Source organism: Lagopus muta, chromosome 2 (genome assembly GCF_023343835.1).
Source record: "Lagopus muta isolate bLagMut1 chromosome 2, bLagMut1 primary, whole genome shotgun sequence".
NCBI classification, from domain to species: Eukaryota; Metazoa; Chordata; class Aves; order Galliformes; family Phasianidae; genus Lagopus; species Lagopus muta.
Genome location: NC_064434.1, coordinates 17,368,544 through 17,393,703, shown reverse-complemented (window position 1 = coordinate 17,393,703; position 25,160 = coordinate 17,368,544). Strand labels below are relative to the sequence as shown.

At 38.7% G+C, this 25,160-nt stretch overlaps 1 protein-coding gene across 2 annotated transcripts in view; it reads left to right on the top strand.

The window, feature by feature from the left end:
- TRAPPC12 (trafficking protein particle complex subunit 12) overlaps nt 1-24,390 on the top strand; it is a 45,889-nt gene extending 21,499 nt beyond the window's left edge. The window contains exons 6-12 of one of the 2 annotated variants that reach the window (XM_048935922.1): nt 3,359-3,471; nt 8,553-8,625; nt 11,756-11,829; nt 19,185-19,283; nt 20,732-20,832; nt 21,507-21,594; nt 23,919-24,390. In XM_048935922.1, coding sequence (XP_048791879.1) covers nt 3,359-3,471; nt 8,553-8,625; nt 11,756-11,829; nt 19,185-19,283; nt 20,732-20,832; nt 21,507-21,594; nt 23,919-24,161 — 791 coding nt within the window. In that variant the 3' untranslated portion in view covers nt 24,162-24,390. The remainder of the gene's footprint in view (nt 1-3,358; nt 3,472-8,552; nt 8,626-11,755; nt 11,830-19,184; nt 19,284-20,731; nt 20,833-21,506; nt 21,595-23,918) is intronic. The other variant, XM_048935923.1, reaches the window with a different exon arrangement.
- Nucleotides 24,391-25,160: the final 770 nt, after the last annotated feature.

The window sequence follows — 25,160 nt, the reverse complement described above, 5'->3', positions numbered from 1 at the left end:
ATTACGGTTTACCTTTGCCTTTTTCATTTCCCATTCACCCCATGAAACTGCTGAGCTTTTTTTTCAAACCCGTTGTGCTCTGTCTTCTCTTCCACCATGGTGCACACACAGGTCACCTTGCTGAGTCTTTTGATAGCAGAGGTTCATAATCATCCACCTTCTGAAAAGGCTTTTGGTAGCTGGCTGATCCTTCTCTGAATACAGTAATAGAGTACAATAACAGATATAAGCAATGTAGTGATAGAACACATGAGTACACAGTATTTTCTGTGGGGTTTTTTTTCCTAGTTTTTACAAAGCTGTAACCAGAAGTAACAGAGCTATTTTGATGAATGAATCTCTTCACATTTGTTTTGTATTAATGCTGTATAGTTTTTCCCAAGAGGTCTCTGAAGTGTTATTGACACTTTAAATAAGTACTACTTATTCAAAGCTTTGTCAAATCTAAAGTAAATTTAGGATCATTCTTTTTAACTAGTGATTTGCCCTACTAATGTAGAAACTAAATGAGGTGTATAATCCATACCTTAATAATTTTGCTAAAACAGAGCTTACTTGGAGATGGGAACAGTGGTAAATGGTAGTTTTATTTATTTTTTCTTTTTTCTTTTCTTCCATTACCACACTTTTGTGAGAATGTGCAGAACAGTTTTGTGTGTTCTCTGATAAAATATTCTGCTATTCAGAAGGATTATAAGGAAACTAGGGAAGAGGATAGAAATGGAGTTAAATATAATTTCAGCAGCCTCTCTAATCAGGCAGTAAGCAACAGAAATTGAGTGGTTGGATGTGGTGGATGCTTACGCACTAAATGACTTGCAGGGTACTAGTTATGTCACGGGTATCAAAAAGAACCAGAAGAAACGGATTCTACAGCTTTAATTCCTTCTGCATGAAACAGTCATAAATTCCAGTTTGAGAAATCATTACACTGCCTACCCTTTACAGCATGGGTCAGCTTCTTTGTGGTTTTGTTTGGTGAGACCTCTCATCACACTCAATGTACATACTAAGGGGCGCACTGGAATACTTTTAAGCCCATACTTTAAAGGGAAATATTCAGTGGTTCAGAAATAAACGATGATACAGTTCTGAATTCTTACCACGGCTGAGGTCTTAGTTGCAATAGGGAATAAATCAGATTCCTGTGATGTCTGGTTGGTCTGGAGTTCCATTTATTATTCTCATATCCTCTGGCACCAATTTGGGTGACGCAGGTTGATAATGGGTTATTCCTTCCCATTGCCTGGGTCATAATCACGTGGCTTCATTCAGCAATATATAAGATCAGTACTTCACAAAATATGCAATCCCAAAAAGTGCTTTACAAAAAAAATGTGCAAGTTTTATTAAAATGGATAAAGTGAGACATTTCATCTGCACTCCATTAAATATTCATCTATCTGTATGTTGAGCTGTTCTGTTACCAATTCACATTTTCTGTATGAGTGTTTATTGAGTTGACCTTTTGCCACATTTTACAAGAGAATGGAACATTACAGCCTTTTTCAGAGTTGAGAGTGCTGGAACACAGTCATTAATAAAAAATGTTGCTGAGACTTAAGATTCTTTACATTCTGTACATCACATTGTCCAAAGCTTTACTACTTGAACAAAACTTTTTTTTTTTAATCTTTTACTTAGAAATCCTGCAAAGCATAGCAATATATGCATATTCACGTGTTACTGGTAAATTAAATCTACTTTTCTCCAGAAGAACAGTACCAAAATAGCTGGATCTGGGCACTTGTTTATTAGCAGGATTATTGTTTGGTGGTGGAATTAGAACTTGGTCAACAATAAGTGTGGCAATGAAGGTAACGAGCCTGGGGTCAAGTTTGCTTTCGTAGATTTACCATGCTGATTCACAGCTTATGTCTGCCAAGCAATTTTGCCAAGGTTTTCTGGCTCAGAATTTAATCTTACTTTTACCATACTTTCCTTTGTTTCCCCACAACAAACATACACACACCCACTGACTGTCCCTTCACTTGTGTCATGCTAAGTCTAAGTTGAGATAGATATGCAAAACAGTTCACATTCTTTGCTACTTCTTCAATAACCTTTTTAATGTCTCTAGAAAGAAAGGCAGTTTTGTTTTCTTAATCTCTGTTCCACATATGATGATGCATGCAACTTGTGTGTACTTCCTTAAGGGAACACAGCAGGCATGGAAGCCACTGGGAATAGTTAGCTGTGGAAAAAGAGAATTTATGTAGATGTAATTGGCGTACTCTGAAGGTCATAATTAGTGAAAGAGGTTTGTGATGAAAATTTTGTCAACCTTTCAAAAAATGTCTAGAGGCAGTTACTCACTGTACATAGCATTTAGCTCTTTGACATATAAGCCCGTTAAGAACAGGTGCAAAAATCTTTGTAAAAAGCTCCTGAGTCCTATTTGTGAGAAAAGATGAGGCAAGAGGTGAGTTGAGAAGGAAATCCCTTTAGAATATGTCTAAAGTAAGCAAATGTATTACATTAAAATATTACAGTGGTAACATGCAGTTTTGCAAGGCTTCTTTCCCCAATTATACTTGCTCCTATTTTGTTGTTACTGTTGTTAATTTTTTTTGTTGTTGTTAGTAGCAGTTTATGATCATGTTCAGTGTTATTCTCTGTGTAAAGGAGTTATGCAGTTATCTGAAAAACAAGGTGCTGGGGTTCTCTTAAGTTCCTAAAACTGAAGTTAGCCAGGATGCTTGTAACCTCCAAGATGTTTGTCTTTGGTAAAAACAATAATTAATATTAAAGCAAGCTAATATTAAAATAAAGACATATCTATTACGACAAGTGTATGAGGCTTTTACATGCCTGCATATTGTGACTTTTTAGCCTCTTTTAAGACCAATGACTCCACCTTCATTCTTTTGCATTAACTGTAAGATATGCATAATAATTGATGTTCACAGCAATAGTAGTTGTAGTTTCAGTTGTAGCTGAAACTTAAGTTCCATTTTTTCAGCCCTTTATTTTACTTGATTTATTAAATTATTTAATAAACATTTTACTTCCATGTATATCTTGTTCTTGAAAATTCGAATGAGGTACACTCTTTTCTTGCCTTCTTATTATGGTTATATATGTATTTACACTCTTAAAACATGTATCCTTTTAAATGTATTTAAATAAAAATGAATATGTAACTATATACATTTATATAATATTTAAACATAACATTGCATGTTAAAGCTAGGAAAAAGGTTGTTATTTTCTCTTCTTTCGTCAGGAACAGAAAATAATATGAAGGTAAAATAGACTTTGTGTCATGTATGCTTGTGAGAAATACCTTTGTGATGTAGGCAAATTGTGCACTGCTCATTATAGCAAACACATTTAGTGAAGTTAATTATGATTCTAGGTTCCATGGTTCCTTTCTCGATGCGGATTTTACATGCTGAACTTCCTCAGTACCTCGGTAATCCTCAGGAATCACTTGATAGACTGCACAGTATGAAGATAATCTGCACCAAGGTAACAGATTCTCTATGCCCTTGCCTTTCTTGATATTTAGAAAGTATATTTTCTTGTCCTTGCAAAGAACATTGTTTCAACTCTGACATTTTTGATTCCATCTTGATACAAATAAGGAACTCATTAATAGAAGTAATTAAGTCTCTTCTATTTTATGAAACAGCATCTTTCTCTCCTTTGTTTGATAGAACAATGGAAAGTGGAGTTCTCTTGCTTTCTTTCTTTTGCCAGACAAGACACAGAGGACAGCATGCAGACATGTTCAAGGACAAGTAGGAGAGTTTATTCCCTCACTTAGCAGCATCTAGCTAGCTCAAAACAGTTGTTAATCATAAAATCATGAGATGTTTTGGGTTGGAAAGGACTTAAAGATCATCTAGTTCCAGACCCCTGCTGTGGGAAAGGTTGGCAACCACCAGATCAGGCTGCCTAGGACCCCATCCAACCTGGCCTTCATGGATGGGGCATCCACAGCTTCTCTGGGCAACTAGTTCCAGTGCCTCACCACACTTCACAGTAAAGAATTTTTTCCTTATGTCTAAGGCTACTTTTTTTTGGTTTAAAAGTGTTACTCCTTGTCCTGTTTACTACACTCTTGTGTGTCACTGCACATAAAGAGTCCTCCTAGTTGTCGTGTAGACATCTGTATGGCCGCTATAAGATCTCCTTGGAGCCTTCTCCTCTCCAGACTGAACAAGCCCATCTTCCTAAGCCTTTCTTCGTAGGAGAAGTGCACGAGCACTCTGATGATATTTACAGCCCTCCTCTGGATCTGCTCCAGCAGCTCCATGTCTTTTTTGTTCTAGGCATCCTAGACAGTACTCCAGGTAGGGGCTCACAGGAATGAAGTGCAGGAATGATCAAAATCTCAGCTCCATCCTTCAGAAATAAACTGGATAGCTGGTTTTGGAGATGGCAGTCATTTGGGAGCATAAATCAAACTGCTGAGCTTGGTTTTGGGATTTTGTTGTGTTTTTTTTTGTTTTAAAAGACTACTATAGAAATAAGAGTGTGAAAAAGGACAGTTTGTAAATAAAAATATATTTTTATAAGATAACTGGTGATAATTTAACCATTTCAAATCATGTAGGGTTATCTGGAAAACCCACTGTTTAAATATATGCTTTGTTTTGGTTTTTTATAAAATGCTATTTGTCTAATAAACGAGATCTCACCAGGAATGTTCAAGAATAAAGCACAAGAATAAAGCTTATGAAAAACCATGACATAACCAAGAAAATAATATAAAGAATGTACACATTAATTTAATATTTAAATATGATGCTTGGGGAACCATTTGGGTTGTAACAGAATTAATTGGGGAGCTTTCAACCAAAAACCTCTAGTGTTTTACTTCCCTACTTTAAAAAGTGGAAAAATAATCTTCGGTCATCCTTATTTACAGAAGGGCATAGGAATAGTCATTATGTAAATGAGATGATCTTGGAGTCATAAAAATTGAGAGAGAGAAAAGACCTATTAGCTCACCTAGTCTGTCTCTGTGCAATGCAAGGTTGTTTTCCAGTTTTTAATGAGCCAGCCTGTGGAGCTGAGGCCACTTCCCCTGGGAGGCTATTCCAGGCTAATGCTAATGCATTCTTATCGTAAGAAAATTTGTCTTCCTATTTTGTTTCTCTTCCTTAACGTGATTATGTTATTCCTACATGATACCTCTTTTTAACCTCCTAAATTCCCTCCTGCTTTTTGTTGTACACGTGCTGCAGATGCAAGATTAGCTATTCAACTTCAAGATCTAACCATATTTCCTTTGTCACTGTTTTGGTAACTCAGTCTCTTCAGCCCCCATCCTACTTATATATTTCTGAACCAAACTGGAGGCTGAAATGAAAAACATAATTTTTGTTTTCCCTGTAAAGGCAATAATATTTTTATTTTTTCCAGTATCCCTGCAAGTCTGTGATCATGATCTGATCTGATCTTCTACATCTCTTGCTTATAGGTTCAACATTTAAGAGTGAAAAAATCTGTAATGCAGAAGGCCTAATGCATTTTAGGGGAGGAATTAAGTGAAATAGTTTTTTCCTGTGTTGTTGCTGGTCCCCCTGATGTGGATTGCCACAGTGAGTTGTTGACCTTACAAGTATGCCTTGAAGTAAATGGACTCCAAACAGTCCAGACAGTAAGAGTAACAATAGTAATTCAGGTCACAGAAAATTTTGTTATTTTCCAGTGTTTTAAAACATAGATAAAATTATTTAAATGCTAATTCTGCTAAGGACATTCTAATAAATGCTTACCCAGAGACCAAAATGTGAAAAGAACAACAGTCATGCTTGAACTAAACTCTTCTCTTGTTTATGCCTGTCTTCCTAGCTGTATGAGGGAGAGCTCCATAAATTACATGCATCCCACAGGGTGACATATTTTGATTTTAACCCTAATCCTTGAAGTGACAGGGCTGTACTGTGCTCTCTACCAACTGGGTGGAGTAGTGGCAGGTGGGTTAACAGTCTTGCTTCCTGAAAAAGCCTCTGCAACTGTTATCCTTGCAAAACTTTCCACAATCCAAAATGCCACTCAGCCATCTGCCACTCCCTCTGCAGTTCCACTACTCTTCTTCATGAGGAGTTGTGTCCCTCCCTGCACATACTCCACATATCTCCCACCCTTTGTTTTAATATAGGTTGATGAATTTTCAGTTTTTAAGCACAGATTGCTTTTCCTCTTTATTTTCAGCTTCCAGTTCTGGTTCAGTTACTTTGAACACATAAGTATTCTGTGTCTCACATATAATTTCAGTCTGGGGAGTGTTTCTCAATCCCTTGTTTGATGAGTTTGTAGAAATAATGAGGCTGAATACCCAAAACACAATTCCAGAAGCACCCTAAAAAAGATTATTTTGAGTAAGAAGCAAATGCTGATGAAAAGTTGTGGAAGAAGGAAGAAATTATTGAAAGGAGATACGTAGGACAGGAAGGTAGGAATGCAGTGTGTGTAGATTTGTGGTTGCAGCATACAGTCTATTGACAGGGGATGGAACAGAAGTCTTGGTGAAACAGTCCTGGCCAGTGAAACTAATGAGTTTGTGTTTATAAATATTTTGAACATAAAACCATAGGTCATGTATACATCTTGTTTAAAGTTAATAGTAGAACTGTTCAAAGCTATGTCTTTACATTTGAAACAAGGATGTTTGGAGACAGACTGTATAATACAGCTAGAGTAAACAGCTCTCCATCTGTGGAAAAGCAGGATGAGGCTATCCGTTAAAATTAAAGATTTCATGTCATCTAACCCGGACAACTTACAGTAAGAAACTACCAGAATCATTAATGTTGTTATTAAACAACTCATGGAAAATTGAGGAAATGCCCTAACACTGAAAGACTGCAGATGATTTCCTACACGTAAGGAAAGGCAAAAGGAGAAAGACCTAGGGAATAAGCCAATTAGCCTCAAATCAGCCCCGAGTTCTGTTTTAATTACGTTGAGCTTGAGGTGACAGCCAGATATCCCCAGGTAATATCACTGAATGTTTAATGTGGTATTCTAATTGTATGTTAATATCTAATTATTTCTTTTCTGATGATATTAGTTGGGGCATTTTCAGATAAAGGCTTTCTCAAACAAACCTATTGTCTTTTTAAACAAGAAAATACGTTTCATTGTTGGAGGCACCGTGTTATATTAAGACCATCTCAAGAGTAAGAACACTGAGTCTGGTTGAGAAGGAGACCCGATCACTAGGTGTTTTCCAGGGGAAGAGGCAGAGGATGTTTTTGGGGGGAAAATGGACAGTAGGATGTTTGTGGCCTGTAGAAGACAAGGTTGTCTTCTTTACACACTTGGTGTTTCAATTTTAAGTGTTGTCTGGGATTCAGTCTTAGAGGTATGCTATTATGATCTCATAATTTGCCACCTATCAACTGCACAGTGATGTCTGTGCAATTGTTTGCTTGTAGGCTCTCAAAATTTGTATCTGATTTTGTAGCACCTAACTAGGCTTTCACTGTGGTCTCTGAAAGGAGGTTGCTATCAGAGCAATTCCTTTCCACCTTAAGATGGCATCCAACTCACTTCCTGCAGGTCCAGATTGCTCTCCATTCACTACAGAAAGTACCAACACACTGTCTGAGGCCAGATTAATTCTGCCTCTTTTTGCTTTTGAGTGTTTCCTATGGTTTTTTTAAGTGTTTGTTTACAAACCACTGAGTATAACTGGAGTGTTTTGCTGGTGAGGAAAACAACAATTTTTCTTATCCTGATGGAAGCTCTGTTTTTGAAAGTGTGCTGGGCCCCAGACAAGGATATGTCTTGTATTTCACTAATTGCCTATCCACAGTGGCTGATTAAACAGCAATGGCTTTAATGGGTTTTTGAAGGAAATCTCAAGCAGAGTTGTACAACCAAAGTTATAAATCTCTAGAAGGACAAATGGAGTGGTTTGTGGGAAGTGAGAGAACAGATTTGGAGAAACTGCAATGGAATTACAAAATGGAAAGTTGACCTGCATTTCAAATGGAACTTTATATATGGGTTTTTTAAGTGTGTAAGACACAGTCTTCATTAAGTGCACACTCTATTTCTCCCAGTAATGTAACAAATGTTTCATTCACTCAACAATTTGGATGATTTAAAATCTGTAGTAAATAAAGGGAAGCAATAAAACTCAAATTTTGAGAAGAGAATTAGAAAACTTCATTAAGGACGAAAGGAACAAGCTGTTTCTGAGACCATAGCCCACAGTTAGGGTGGGAGAGTTAAGAGAAGATGGCTTTGTTAGAAAAATCAACTTGATGTTCTTTCTGGTCTTTAACATTCATACTCTGGTGAAACATATTTTGTGTTTTGTTTAACAAAATGTGTTTGTTCCTTGAGCGTGCTGACATTTAATGTTCTGCGAGTATCATAAACCTGAACTCTAACATCCTTCTACCATACAATGGCTTTCCTTGTGCAATTTATCTAGCTATGGTAATAATCAGTAATTTTGAACTGCATCTAGGTGAAACATTTCTGCTTGAATTGGTTTTCACGTCGACTATCATTTGTAGATAATTTGCATTTAATACATAGCACTGCTAAAACTCACGTTAGTTACTTTAAAAAATTTACTGCAGATATTAGAAAATTTGGAACAAGGCTTAGCTGAAGATGGAAGTATGACTAACATTACACAGGAGAACAGACAAGGTATGTATTCTTTAAACATTTTTTCACAGGCAGTATGGTTTTATCACTTGCTTAAGCGTGCCGAAAGTTTTCACAAGACTGCCCCAGAGTTGTTAAAACAGTATTTTTGTTACCTCATGGTGTACTCAGCATCTAAAATGATACACTTCTACTTTTATTTGCTGGAATTAATTTCACACTTTTACCCATGATCAGACTGATGCACTAAATCAGTTTCTTTTTTCCCACTTAGGAGAAACAAAGAAGATGGCTGCCATTCTTTAGTAATGCTTATAGAAGTGTATTACTGTCACAGTTAGATCAGTGTTTCATATTCATTGTTGCCTCATTGGCTCCTCTCAATCCTCATATCTAAAAGTTAGGAATTTCTCTATGTTTCCTGCTATCATGCATTAGCTATGCTTGCCTGGGATGTTGCTGTAGAGGTGTCTAATCTCAGTGCAACTGTGTGGTGCTTGGTGAGTCAAGTCTGTCACTTATTAAAATGAATTTCAGATCTACGTTATTTTCAGATCTATATCTACAGTTTCAGGTCTACATTTATATTATTTTCATCATTTTTTTATGAAATAATGTGTTTGGTTTTTTTTCCTATTCCTTCTATCTGAGCTGTTTAACTTCAATAGTGGAGGATACATTACTGCATAAAGGTCATCTGGATAAATTGGTTGTCCAAGCATCTTTTTTTCTTTTTTTAATGGAATTTATACTAATGAGGTAATTTGTGTGTGCTTAAGAATTGAAGGCAAGATGACATTTTAGGCATAGTTAATGGATTAGATGAACTGCTCACGGTGCTTAGCAATATGGACATCAAAAATATCATACCGTTCAGCTTCTGCTAACAGTCTGAAGAAATCTTACCAACTTCTTTCTGTGATAACATGAAACATGGAAATAACACGAAGAATACGAGAAGTTAAGCTTTGCCTCTGAGGTGGGAAGTGGCCAGATATAGCTGTTAGCAGAGTAATCATTTATTATGAACAAATCCCTAAAACTGTGTCTATGTGGAGTGGTGCAGTCCTGTCTTCAAGTTCTGGCCTTCAAGTGTGGCTGGACATAAAGCCCTTTCAGTGTGTCATTGTACTCCACTAAAACACCATCTAGTTATGCGCTAAGAAAGTTACTGCACGTGTGAGCAGTGTATGTCACAAAGGCTTTTGCTCTTCTCAAAAATAGTTAGGAAAAAGCAGAGAGAATCTGATATTTAAATGTTAATGCGCAGTATCAGTCTATTTTTCTCTCCCTGCTAATCTTGCCTCTGTGTACTTACCTCATTTTCCTATTACCTTTCTAGTCCACTTTTGTCCCTTATATCCTCGCATTTTTTTCTTTTTATTTTTTCCTCTGTGCCTTTAAAATCAAGAGTCAGATCCCCTTTTAGGGCACAGGGACTTTTTTCTTAGCTGTGTCATAATCCTGTGTCCTGCAGGCATGTGAGTTTCTGGCTCCTCAGTGCTGCTGCTTCAAAGCTGAGAAGAGCTCAAAAGGAGGGATGGGGTGCAAGGCAGCAGCTGGTGGCCAGGGGACAAGGCTGCTGAAGCTGTCCTGTTTGTGGGGACTGCTGACTGCTGTTGTCAATGAAAGCCATATCTGCTCCCTGTCTGCTCCCTGTCTGCTCCTTTACTGCATTTGAAGCTACAGGAGGCTGATAACATTTTGGGGTTTTTTTTTTTGTTACTTTTTTTCCATGCAAGGCCAAGCTGAAGCAAAACTTAGGAAATTTGTTTGAAGGCAGCCATACTTCTTTATGGGGATTATGCTTAGTGACTAGTTTCCTTACTGCTGGTGTAGGAAGGTGCCACACCAGTCAGTTCATCATATACATCTCCTCTGGTCTGAAACAAAGCACCTCATCTGGCAGTTTTACAACAGAAGGAGAGATAGAGCATTGCATCGCCTGCCTGATAATGCATTATATAAGATGCCAGTTTTACAAGTTAGCACACAGAAATCCTGTTGAAATGGATGGCAGTATGAAGTACAGAGCCCTCCATAAATAACAAAAATAAACGTTTGGACTGTAAGTGTGCCTGAAAGGACCTGCAGAGCAGTTTTCAGGCATTTTTCAGGCATTGCACAATGAACTGGTGTTGGGTTTTCAATTTTGTTTACTGCTTGACAGGTTTTCCTTAGCCCCCTTCTGCCTGCCAGTCATAAAGGAGTTTTTAGGATTGGAAGCAAAGAGGAGTGGACATGCCACCAGATTCTCTTCTTATTTGTAATGGCACTTATGTGTGTTAAAAAAATTTATCTGTGCAAGCTGGCTAGGCTACAGTATGGATGCAGACGAGTGGTCTCCGTTATCCCACTCTCATAGAAAATGCCCTTTCGCCCTTTCCCTCCTCAAATCATTACAGTGACCTTGACAGCTGATTGACTGAGACCCATTTATTTTTCAAATGCACTGAACGATTACTCCTGATGTTTATTTGGAGGATTAGAGGAATATTTCTAGCATTGATCTAGTGAAATAGATCAAGAAAAATAGGGATCTTTATGAACTGCTCTCTTAAAACATCAGGAGTCTGCCTGCAAAGCAAGAGAGAAGAACCTGCTGCTGCAGCTTTTAATGCCTGCAAGCTCCAGGAGCGTGGGGAAAGCAGACAGGCTTGGCAGATTTCTTCCTGCATAGCTCTAAGCCAGAGGCAAGCACAAATAGTCCCAGACCCAGACAGTTCTCACCCTGCAAGCTTTGGCTCTAAAATGCCATTAGCTTTGTTTGATTTTTGAGTTTATCACATTTAGTCCTGTAGATGATGTGTTTTTAAATTGATGCTCATTATCAATTTAATCTTTTTATGCACCTTTTGTTCTTGAATTAGAAAATACGTGGCTTCTTGCAGTGCTTAATGCTTGGCTTGAGCTCAAGGCTGAGCGGCTGTCTGTTGCTCTGCATTGTGCCATCATGTACGGTCCCCAGCACCGTGTGAGTAATTCCCTCAGAGAGATGCAGCATTTCTGTCTGATGATGCAGCATAGCTGAGAATTATAAATTCTAGGCTAAAACCCAGTGATGTTAACAAGGGGGATCTTTCAGAATCGTAATTCATAGGACCGATAATTGATTGCAGAGAAGAACCTCTAATTTATTTGTGCAAATTCACAAGCTGCTCTTATTTTGCAGCCTCTGTTCAGCTGTGGAGGTCACGTCTGGGCCGGGTGATGTACTCCATGGCAAACTGTCTGCTAATGATGAAGGTACGTGGGTGGCAGCAGCTGCAGAGGTACCGTATATTCCAGAATAGAACGCTGCAGAAAGTGCTGGAGAATTACTGGTGTGTAGATAAGGGAAGACTACCTGACTGTACTTGGAGGCTTTGCATAGTGAAGAATTAATTAGACTTAATAATGCCTTATTTAATAGATAGCTATTTGCAGTAATGCTCTTTGGGAACATATCTACTTATTTCTCCCAAAATCATCCTGGAGAGTGTGCAATAACAGTAGAAAATTTGCATTTTTAAATTGAATTTTTCAAACACTTAGCTAAATGCTGTAATTAAAAGCAATTATGTGCTCTTTTTCAAAGTGTGCACTAATAACATTGCTGTGTTTGTGTGCATTATTAATACTATAGACATTGTATATGATGAGATCCAGAACATCTAAATACATCTTTCCTATCTCAGCTGTAAGATATCTTCTTTCAAGTTTAAATTCTTACTAATAGGTGGAAGGAAAAAAAAGGGAATAAAAGAAAAAGTAACTGGCTAGCAGTGCTTTGTTTTGTTTCTCTCTTGACTCCCCCTTACTCTTTAAGATCCTTCTGGTGCATTTGGTGGAGCACAAGCTTCTCGTGTTCAGCAAGCAGAAGAAATAAAACCATTTCTGCCATTCACCTCATGCTCAGGGAAATAGGTTTATCACCATCCTAGGCTTGCAACAAACTGCTGTTATGCAGAGCTTAACTGTGCTTCACAAATTAATTAACAGCACAGACTCAGAGCAGTACTGTCAGCACTATAATCTTCACAGACCACAGTTTGCACTCCTTGCCTCCTGTTGTTTGATTGCCCAAGGTCATGCCAAATCTGACGTTCACTAAGCTGCTTTCCAAACTAGGCTTCCTTGATGCTCCATTCATAATATGAATGTAGTAACTTGGAAAGCACACATTTTTCAGGTAAGATACAGTTGCCAAATACTCCCTTACATGAATTGCAATACGCTTTTTATGTGAATTAGAAAAAAGGAAATTTCTATTTGTAGTTACATTGTAATCAAATGATTTCTGTCTTGAATAGATGCAATTTGTCCATTAAACCTTGAAGTATTTTAACAAATCAATAAGCATTTGTTTTGAAGGAGGCACTTGACATAGGTTCAGTTCTTAAGGAACATGCTTTTTCACTAGGCAAGTGGAGAAAAGCACAAGTTGCCATCTCAAACAAAGCAGAGTGCAGAAATAAGAAAATGTTGGTAGTAAGTTGTTTCAATTTCACTTTACTTTTGGCTGTAATTTCTTTCTAACGTTTTCACTGCTATTCTTCTCATGTACACACCAATCCAAGTGCATGCACTGTTCTCATCTTCCTTCTGATTTGATCCTTTTAGTGCTGTTTTCTGCTAGCAATATAAATACATCTGTGAATACCAGTTATCACCTTTTTGGAAATGGTATTTCAGAAATACTGCAGCTCAGATACTTCCCGAGGTCGGTTTTATTTAGGGCCTCACAGATGTCAATTTAGAAAATGACATTTCAGCTGTAACCTCCAGATTACCTACAACTGCATGTTTAGGTGTAAGTACTCCCCTCTGAAATTTGCATCTCAGCGTTGGCTGTGGAGCAATTGTGAGTATCACAGTTTTTAGACGTATCCGTGTATGGGCAGGTAGAGAGTCTTACAGATCTTTGTACACAGCCATGTTGCATTTAAAATCACAGCAGGTCATCAACTTAATTTATTCTGCCTGTGTGACAGATCTTCAGTGAAATAATTGTATTGCCTAATTATGAACTTACTAATTTTAAGACCATTCTAACAACCAGCAATACTGCAATCATCTTCTCCACCTTCCGGAGTGTTCAGTGTTCGCTTTAAAACAGTTTCTTCAAATAATCTTTTAACACAATTCTTTTAATTCTCCCATGAACAATTATATTAATTGAAGGGCATTCCACCTCACCATTTATTTTTGCAGTTGTGTAAGACACTTTAAAAACTGAGCCTTTTATTCAAGCGTATGTAATAATTTGAAAAAAATGGTATTCGTTCTCCAAGTCAGTGCCATCTATTGCCATCTAGTGAACGTTTGTGAAACTGCAGTGTGGTCATAGTTTATCTCCAAGTACTGTTGGGTAGCTTGTGCTATTAGATTAATAAGAATCATTTTTTAAAGGTAAAACAATTAGAACAGCGGTATAGAAAGAATCTGATTATTTTTATTGACCTTTTTTCTTTGTCCAGCAAACTTCAGTAGTATTAAGTAGGGAACAGTCTTGTCAGAACTGACTTCAAAATTAAACAGAGCAAACAAATATAAGATCAGATGTTGGACCTATGGCTCTTTAAATCTGTCCCACTTCTCCTCAAAGCCAATTAGGTTTATTTCATGTCTTCTGTCTTTTGTGTTACTTATCTGAGTCAAGGAATTCTGTTTATGTAGCACAGTAATTTTTACCCATTAAAATATGTTATTTGCCCTCTTTAGCTTCATAGATAAACATCTCATTTAATTGTTGAGATGGTACGTTGTTTTGAAAGTTGTGTATGAGGTGCAAATCCAATTTAACCAGGCTTGCCCACAAACCAACAAATTACAAGTTTCCTTTCTAATCACAAGCCTCCTTTGCCCTGGGGCCATATCTCTAGGCACTGAATTCTACCTGCTTAGCCCTCTACCTGTGTGAAAGACACTGCTGTTTCAGTAGCAGTTTAAGGCAGTCTCACTGCATGCAAGACTATATGTCGATTTTCTGTTCACTCCCTTTCCTTTGAACATTTCTTAGACATATTCTAGCATCCTTCTGTACACAACTTAGTGTGGTGACTTAACTAAGTGACAAGTTACAGAAATGGTGGATGTCAGTCACAGCAACTAAATCAGCTTTTACATGCTCATGTACGGGGGAAAATTAAGAGGTGGAAATACAGCAGGAAGGCAAGGAGAGACAAGTTAACGTGCATCACTGTAGACTTTCATTTACAAGAACTGTGGGCTTAAGTCGCTATGGAACTGTTCCCTGAATATAGCAACGTGAGAGAACATTCATTTAAAATGCAGCTGATGATGTGCATTGCTTCATTTCAACAATGTAATTGCAAAATGTCTGTCATTTTAGTAAATCACCATGGAAGTGTTTTAAGAACTTTTTAAAGTTCTTTTCATCTGAGCTAAAATTGCTTTTGACATTATCTTATCAGACTTCTACCTCTCAGAGGAATAAATACTTAAGTACTTTCCATATATATTATAAATGCACTCTAATTAAAGGCATGTTTTGCATTTTGTAGGATTTTTTGTCAGTGTTGTCTTAGCTTTTGTAAAAAGCCTTGGAATCATTTTTAATTTGGGTCTAAATACAATTAAAACTGTACAAAGGAGGCTATAGCACCTTGTAGTGATGATGCAAAGGACTGATGCATGACGACTTTGTTCTCTTTATGATATAAAGTAAGAGGACTGCAGGAATTGTGTTTTTTGCCTGATTGCTGCAGTATGACTCTGGGTTCATAACGCTGTGAGTCTCTGCTTTCATAACTCTTCCCCAGGTGCACCAGGTAGAGAGGAAGGATAAGTTATCCCTGCCCTCTTTTCCCAAAATACACTTTACAAACTGCAGAGTTTGTATAACTAAAGCTGATTTTAGTCTATGATTTCTGAACCTAATTCCAGCGTACTGCACATCATGATCATTTATGCTTATTCTTAAATTATCTTACAATTAATAATTTAAGCGCTTGAAGTGAGGTTGGAAAAACACAAAAATGTAAGATGTGGCGACCATTGAAGGAAATGGAGTTACACTACAGTGCATCAGAGGAAAACCAGCCCCGCGTGCCGTTTTTGTGTCAGTGGATCCAGCGCCTTGATGGAACTTTCTCTGGATGAGTTTATTGAGTTATAAAGCAACAGGCCCACTCTCATTCATATCCTGAACTGCGTAACTTTTCTTCTTTTGAGATTTCCTATGAAAGGTGTGGAAAATCTGAAAGGTCGCTGTTTGTAGAGGGTAAAGGACAGGACAGTGATAATCAACTCCACCTTTATGTTTTAAGATCACAAACTGCATTGCTGGGTTTTTTAGTGCTGGTACTGAATACTACTACTGAATACTGAAACATGTATTAAGCAAGGCTCCATTTCCTGGGAGGGCCTCTCATTTATCATTCTCACGGGTAGCTGTTCTTGTACCATGTCTTATTAGCAAAGCTGGGGATTAAAACCTGGCCTCTAGTACATAGCACAACATCTCATCTGCTTTACAAATGCTCCTTCAGAAGGGATTGTCAGATGGGGTGTTTTTACAACATACCACAAGTAGGATAGTTCTGGCAGTATATGGGGTACTCTCTAGATCCTTCTGCTGCCTCCACAGTAGTGGGAGTATGGGGAAGTACAAGCATATAGAACTTACTGTAGGAGGTAAGTTTTGCATGCGTGTACTGAAGCAGCTACAAAATGAGATTGTAGTTGGGAGTGAGTCTGGATGCTGTGACTGTGCGTTGTTGCTGTTTCGTGCTAGGCCAGCCTTGCCTGTGCTCAGGAGTGGCTTTAAGCACACATGGCTTAACCTCTTGTCATCTTCTGGAAAAAATAGGTCCTGTTCTTTGACAGGTGCTGCAGGGCAGGGGGGTAAATAAGCACAGGTGCTATGTGCTGTGCCATCATATAGAAACAGGATGTGATTTGTTTCCTGATCCATAAATGCAGGGCGTAGACTCTTAATGCCTCACTTCTACTCTCAGTTTTTAGGAGGTGTGAATCTTATCTAGTTAAAATACATACAGAATGCAAATAAGACAATGTTTGATAGGGAATGAAAAAGGGGAAGGCGGTTTGTTTGGCCGACTAGGCCAAGGCCATGCAGCCCCTGAGGCAGGGGCCTCTAGGATGTTGTTTGCCTGCTTGTTCCTGCCTGGGCTGGTGCCCACCTGCGCTGTGGGTCTGGCTTTGAGCTGGGCAGGCAGGGCCCCCTGAGGCAGCTGCTGCAGCCAAGGCTTCCTTTAGGCTGGTCAGACTGAGCTGGCTGCAGCACCTCTCTGTCAGCTTAACTGTGCAGTCGCCAGGGAGTTGTTTCTACATCAGTTTGGGGGATGTAATGACAACACCCCTACGCCTCACAGCTGTGCTGCACATCACTGTTGTGGGGACTGACATAAAGCATGCACTGGGCAAGGGATGGGTTTAGACTGCGGGATGGGAGAGCCAAAGTCTAGAATTTGCTATAATAAAATTATTTCTTCATTAAGCACCTTTTTTTCTCAAAGAGGTAGAATTCAGAGTCACAGATAATCTTTCAGTTTGTATAAATCCCACTCCTGTGGGGATTAATAGCTAATGCAAGAATGGCTGGGGATGCTCTAAGGAATCAGTTTGGAAAATCAGAATGTTATGCAGAACCCAATACAGGGGCACTCTACAGTCAAGAAAGTCCTGTAGTGAAAGCTGATGTGGAGAAAAAATGAGCTTTTCTTAAGTTATAAACTTACGAGAAATATGGTAGTATAAATTCCATCATGCTTGAGTGCTTGAGTTGTGAATGCTGAATGAATCAGAATTTAAACATATATTTTTACATATGTGGCCTGTTTCCTTTGCTCTGAACTTTTATCATTGCTAATGAGAAGGTTGTGAGTGCCCTCTCCCAAGAAGCATCCAAGGCCAGGCTGGATGGGGCTGTGAGTAGCCTGGTCTGGTGGGAGGTATTGCTGCCTATAGCAGGGAGGGTTGGAACTAGGTGATCTTAAAGGTCCCTTCCAACCCAAACCATTCTGTGATTCAATGAATAAGCATGGTTTTGCACACTAGAATTGGAATAAACTCTAACTGTTAATTGTTGTATGTTCAAGTTTAATAGTTTAATACACGCAGTGTGTTCTGTTCACAGTTACCTGCAAAATAGAGGTCCTACAAAGTGCCTCCAGGGTGAAGTCCATCCCTGCTGTCGTGGGCTGAGCAATTTGTCTCATATGCAGAGGAGACTCCAAAAACTCTTTTTTGTGTGTGTGTGTGTGTGTGTGTGAAAGAAGTCATTATGTTCCAAATGATGACCCAGTGTATGGGTCAAATGGGGCTCGGTCAGTTAAAGTACGATCTTAGGAAAAAAATCCATTGTACCTGGGGCATATGGCCTGCTCAGACTGAGGAGGAGGTGAAGAATAAGTACCTCAAGCGGTAGCTGTGATCACATTAGGGAGAAGTTTAATGAGCACTGTAATTTGACCAAAAAACCGTATGGTACAGAGTATGCCAAGATGTCTGTGCAGTTTTGAAAGATTATTCTTTCAAAACTTCTGAATGCCCACCAGAAAATTCGTGTATGAAGTTGAAGGGCAGAACTGTTAGTAAGCACCAGGTTAGTACAGCACTGTCTTCTGTTTCTGCTCTTGCCTGGTTTTTATAAGCAAATACAGGCTCTGTGCCTCTGGTCTGAATTGATGAAAGGAACTAGAGCTGAGGCTGGTGCAGCCCTTACCCTGGGAATGTGCCTGCTGCATGTCTTCCCGTTTTCCCTTAGAGCACATGCCAAATTTCTCGTGCATATCTGCTAGAGGCCATATAGACAGGCTCTAATTTACTGCCCAGTAGATAGTTCATGGAATTTTACCATGAATAAGCTGGAACACAATAACTGATAACATGTGCATTTCTTTCGTGTGAGCAATGGAAACACAACTGTATCTAACCCCCGCCACTGGTGACGATGCAGAGGGTACAGGAGCAGTGACCTGCAGCAGGTCTCAGAGCCACTGCGTGCCAGCCTGCCTACATTCGTGCGTGTCTGTGCGAGAGAAAAACCAGCCCACCTCTCATTCTGTCTTAACCCAGAATAATTTCTGTTTGGCTTAAGTGCTCGTTTTTTTACATGGTTGGGGAGAAGGCAACAAGGGCTTGGGTGGAAGGATGGGAAATGTCTTGCTTGCCTGAGATCACCTGAAAACATGGAGGAAATTGCAGCTTCTGTCACATTATGGTGTGTTTTTCACAAGGCAAAAGCATGTGCACAAGTTCCCAAAGCTTCTCAGTAGAGTTTATTAAACTATAAAATTATACTTATATCTGAGCCCTGAGATACTTACATGTACTTCACAAGTATACTTTCCACACAAAGCTTTTGACTTTCATCCTAAATAATCTAAGCTAGAGAGTAAAGCTAGAGAGTAAATGTTCATCCTGGCATTTAACTACAGAATATGATCCAGTTCAAAAAAAAAAAACAAAAAAAAAAACAATCCAGCCAGCCTGCAGTGATAGGCAGGAATTTTGTCCCGTTCACAAGTTGCTGTTATTTTGCTCCTGTTTACCAGTATCTTTGAAAAGAAGGCTACATAAAGACTAAAGAATGCTGAGCTTAAATATTTGATTGTGTGCTTTTCACCCCTTAGGACTACGTGCTTGCTGTCGATGCTTATCACACTGTCATCAAATATTACCCACAGCAAGAGCCTCAGATGTTGAGTGGAATTGGAAGGATTTTCCTTCAGGTATGCACTTCGTTCTAAATCTGCTAGGTAATATTGCTGTTGACAGCTATGTAGTGAATAATTGTTGCATTTAAAACTGTAGCTAAAACTATCATATTGTAGAGGCAGTGGACAAAAACAGAAAAGATCGCTATGTGGCATTAGGTAATGCTAGGAAATACAAAGCACCTGTAGTTTTAAAATTACACGTGCATACATTGGCGAACAAAAAAGATGGTGTACAAAATTATGCTAATGATTTAATCAAAAAGCAACATTCCACACTTAAAACTGATGTTAAGAGGCCTTGATCTGATATACTGCCAGCCATGAGCAGATGCCTTCATATAAGTGGGAAAAGGGGTTAAGAGAAGTGGAGAATTCAGGAGAAGACAGAGGCTACCACACAGAAGTTGTAAGAAGCACCATAATTCTGTCAAGAGTTACCTGACCTGTTAAGCAGGAATTGACATGTAATGAAGAAACAGTGAGTGCATTTTAGTCTCCAGTATTTATTGTATGTTTTTAATAGACTGCTTGCTGGCTCACCTATCCAAAATTGCCATTTAAGTAAGGGCATTAAAGAATTTCAAAAGTGGAAAGCTGTCTGACCTTACCCTCTACAATGTTGCCACAAATACAGAGTTAAAAGCAGCAAATAAATCCTAGGAGTACTTCAGAAAAATAATCCTGGTTTCCAGACAGACTGTACACTTAAGCACACAGTGGTTGCAGGCTCCTGTTAAAAGAGTTGTGCTGTTCTCCCTGACCACTGTGAACAGAACAAAAGGTGGCATAAGAGTGCAGCAGGGCAGAGTGTGATTTCTAATACTAAGAGTATTTAAGAGTTCTGGAATGCCAACTTGCAGATCCTTCTTTCCTTCAGCCTGCATTAACCACTAGCCAGTATTTTTCAGTCTGCAGACAGACTGCCTCCCCTCAGTGACCCACTGCACTGGGTCTGTTTTCTGACATGTTTTGGTCTGATACACTAAAGTGGTCACAACCCAAAAGTGGTGTGTTGACTGAGCACAGGTCCTGTGCCAGCTACCAAGCTACTGCATTAAAATTTTAATGCTTATTAACAGCTTCTGGTTGTGAGCAGTGAGCATCTGCCATCATTTCCCATGGCCTAACATCAAGTCTCAATGGAAGCAATTCTGACCTCTGCTCAATGTCAGCTAATTTTACAAAAATGAGGAGGTGGGGCACCACTGCTCTATGGTACAGGAATGCTCCTCAAATACTGCTGAAAATCATTGCCTTGGTAAAACTGTATTTGGTTTGGATGTTCTTTCTCATGATCTTTGTTTTGGTTCTTCAAACATCTTGTTTGATAACAAACGTTAACCAGTCAGCGTGGTACCAAACAATCAGATAATGGCCTTTGACAGGATTTCATGTTCCTATCCTTTGTAAGACAAGTCATCAGTTTGGATCTCTTCTAATCTCTTCTCTTTATTCTTCAGATTGGAGACATAAAAACTGCAGAAAAGTATTTTCAGGATGTTGAGAAAGTGACTCACAAATTGGATGGACTACAGAGCCAAATTATGGTTTTAATGAACAGGTAGATAACTTAATGGCTAAACGAAGCTTGAAAATACAGTTTTGCAAAGTATACATTATGAGTATTAAGCTACCTTTGAGACAATTCTGTTCTCTTTTTTATGTAACTACATGTGTCTTAACTCAGAATTAATGGAATATAGACCCACAAGGTCTGTATCGCATGGTTCAGTAACAACACTTAGGAAAGGAGAAAGCTTATTCTAAAATCAGATCTGCTAGTAAAGCTATTGCTTGTTAGTTTCAAGGAGTGATGGAAGACAAAGCAGTAATTGAGCTGTACAATGGGCGGCTCCATTTGGAACACTTAGCATGTTGGCCTAATATATTTAGAAAATATAATTCAAAAGTGCCCTGAAAATGATATCGCGTAGCTAATTTCATAAAGAGGAATAATTCCAGGAAGAAAGTATCTTTGTTGGAATTAATGAAAACACTGTGAAGACTCTTGCTTTGGTAGGCAGAATATATAATAAGCAAATGATCCGAGTTGTCATTCCATTTGTCTGTAAATCAGTGTCTCCTTGCCGGTTTAAGATTACACCGTGAAGAACAAATGTCAGAAACTCTCACATCTATAATAGGAAAAATAAAAAATGATGTCCATTCTTTTTAAAATATATTATCACCTTGGGTTTTTCAGGAGAACTCATTCATGTGTCACTTACTTTCTAGAGCATTTCTCCACCTCGGTCAGAATAATTTTGCAGAAGCTCATCGATTTTTCACAGAAATTTTAAGGATCGACTCATCAAATGCTGTGGTAAATCTCCAAATTGCTACATTTATTATGAACACCTTTATTACTGGTGTAATACCTTCATACATGTATTTAATAAGTACCAGAGTACTTATTAAGAGTGTTCAGAGCTTGACAGAAAAATTAAGTGTAGCCTTTGTGCCAGAGTTTTTAGTGTACAAAAGGATAAGGTGCAGACAAGGATGGGAAATAAAGAACTGGTTTATACTTAGTCATGCATATAGGCATTCCAAAACATGATGTTTTATGGGATCTTTGCAAAAAATGCTGGTTTTATTTTTTTCTTTTTTTGCACTCACTGTTTTTAGCATAGACCTGCACGTTGGAAAAAGAAATGGCAGCTGCCAGTGTACGTAAGATTAACTTGATTTCATATAGCATTGAAGGGATATTGTCATTTTAAACCTGACGTTTTTAACATTTTGCACATCACAGCCTCGGGTTCCATCACAAAAGGAGATTAAAGAAGAGCAGGTTATTTACATTTTTTATTTACATGTGGCAACTTCTTGTGAGTGGTTCCTAAGAACCTAAGTTCCTAAGCCCCTCACTGCAAGAAAGATATTGAGGCCCTGGAACGTGTTCAAAGGAGGGCAACAAAGCTGGTGAGGCGTCTGGAACACAGGCCATATGAGGAGAGGCTGAAGGAGCTGGGAATGTTCAGCCTGGAGAAGAGGAGGCTCAGGGGAGACCTCATTGCTCTCTATAACTTCCTGAAGGGAGGTTGTAGTGAGCTGGGGGTTGGCCTCTTCTCTCGTGTCATTAGTGATAGGACCAGAGGGAATGGCTTCAAGCTACGGCAGGGGAGATTCAGGCTGGACATGAGGAAGTATTACTTTTCAGAAGGGGTGGTCAGGCACTGGAATGGACTGCCAAGGGAGGTGGTGGAGTCACCGAGCCTGGGGGTGTTCAAGGAAAGGCTGGATGTTGTGTTGAGGGACATGGTTTAGTGGGAGCTATTGGGAATAGGTGAACGGTTGGACTGGGTGATCTTTTAGGTCTTTTCCAACCTTGGTGCTTCTATGATTCTATGATAAGAACTCATACAGCTTACCCCTACAGCTACATCCAAGGCCACAAAAGGACCGAGAGGACTGAGTTTAAGCAGCTCATGAATTGTTTCATTTTGCAGGTGTAAAACAGTACGTATGATAAACTGTGAGAAATCTACTAGTAAGTGTTCCTGAGGAGAGTGAAAAAGAATATTTGAAAGGGTGTATTATTCCCTTATCTACAGCTGTGAAGTATGAACGTTTCTGCTGCTAAACAAATTATGTGACTGTGTGGTGGAATCTTTTGGTAACTCATAAAACCTGATGTTAGGAAAAGAAACTATGGAAGCTGATATTATCATTTAAGATATATTAGATTGCCTTGTTTGCTGAACTTACCAGAAGTCGGTTGTAGGTATCTTTGTGATGGGATCATTTCTTCCTGTTGCTTGTGTGGAACTTCTATACATAAGCCAGAGAGAAAACGTGTTGAAAGATACAGTGAAAATGTTAAAAAAGCTATGAAAATGGCAGTATGCAGGGGCCTGTGTAGTTTCTGAAATCTGATACAACTGATTCAACAAATTAACTATCTAATGTCCTGTATTACAAAGGCCGCTCCAAAAGAAATACCTCCTATTTAATATGTAGGCACAGAATGTCACAGTCTGATGTGGAAGTGAGAATGAAGCAAAGGTGTGGCTTTGAATTCCTCCATGTAGAAAAAATTTCACCCATTGACAGTCATTAGCACTTGCTGAACATTTACGGAGACCAAACGGTGGATGTGAGCACAGTGATGCAGAGGGTGCTGCATTTCAGCAGTGGGTCACCTCCCCTGGTGCACATGTTTATGAATGCAGCATGCAGGTTCTCGTTCATCTCTGGGGAAAAGGTACAGCTAATGGTGGTGACTGTTGAAAAAGGATTTTGTAGCTGAGAATTCACTCTGTAGAAGAGCATTATTGTGCTTTTTTTTTTTTTTTAACCTGTTGTAGTTTCCATGGAAAAAAAAAAGGGGGGCATTACTTTCAGAGCAACCTACGTAGTTATATTTTAGGCTGTTATATTTTGGAGTGTGAGCTCACAGAAGTCAGCATGTCCTACTGGCACAGGATAAACCTTGTGAAAAGACGAAAAGGGTACAATTGCATGAGTGACAATGTATTCACGTTGCTTGAGCACGCACAGAAAATAGTTCTTAGCAGATGGTAAATTTGTTGTTACTCTAGACTTCTTTTTTCCCTTCTCATTCATCATTTAGGAATACATACAAACATATATATCTATATATGTAGATATACAGATACTTATTTACAATTTGTTTTTCTTTAGGCTAATAACAATGCTGCTGTTTGTCTTCTTTATCTGGGAAAACTGAAGGATTCCCTTCGCCAGTTGGAAGGAATGGTTCAGCAGGACCCTAAACATTACCTACACGAGAGCGTTCTCTTCAACTTAACAACCATGTACGAGTTGGAGTCATCTCGCAGTATGCAGAAGAAGCAGGCTCTATTAGAGGCTGTGGCTGTTAAAGAGGGTGACAGCTTTAATACCCAGTGTCTCAAGTTAGGTTAGATCATTTCCAACTAAGTATTTCCCTGCAGGGCTGATTTTAAAAGTTGTATATACTCTTGCTACTGTGTAAATGTGAAATAAAATATATTCAGTTATAAATACGCAATGGCATTATTGTCTCTTAATAATCATGTCATTGTGAAGATTTTGTGCTGACCTACAGCTAGCTTCATCCCTACTTAGTTATTCCTTGTTACAGTGCATATATACATACACTCAATTACTCAGACTCTTATTTTTATATGAAAAAAAAAATGCATTTGACCTTATTTGTTTTGATGACTGTTTTTCAGCAATGAATGAGTAAATGATCTAAGCTAATTTCATCAGCTAAAAGTTACTGACAGTGTATATTATGGAAAAGGCAATTTTGAAAGCACATTTATTCAGTTGCTTTAATAGCATGTGTCATTTCCCTCAATCCAAATATTGACTACTGTACCTCTGTGTGCCTATTGCTCTCCAGTGAGGTTGTTAGATAACCACTGTACACAATCACAAAGTGGTTGTTGTTGGAAGGGACCTCTGGAGATGCCTGTCTGGCAACAGATTGTTCATTGTAAGTAATTTTACTGTTCTGTTATCTCCTGCATAGGTCAGTTTTTCATCTGGGGGGATTTCTTAGAGATAGGAAGAAATCCCAGTATGTAACAGCCTTCATTGTATCCAGAGACTCAAACTGAACAAGTCCAGTTAAACAGTTTTATAATGGCATTTAATTTAATAACATAGAGATCCCTATGCATTCTGCTTAAGGTCAGGTATCTTACTACTTTGTTTTGTGATCTTCTCACCTCTGCAACTCCTATGACACTTTGGTAAACTCGATTAGCCTTTTCCAGTTGTAAGTGAAAGTAGCCTCAGTCACTACCACCCAGCAGGCAGAAGTCACTTTGCTGCTTTACAACCAAGGGATAAAAACACTTCCTTTGAAACTGCATTCAGTAGTGCCTTAAGCTCACTGTGTGCGCAAATAACAGTCTGCGTTCAGATCGCAAA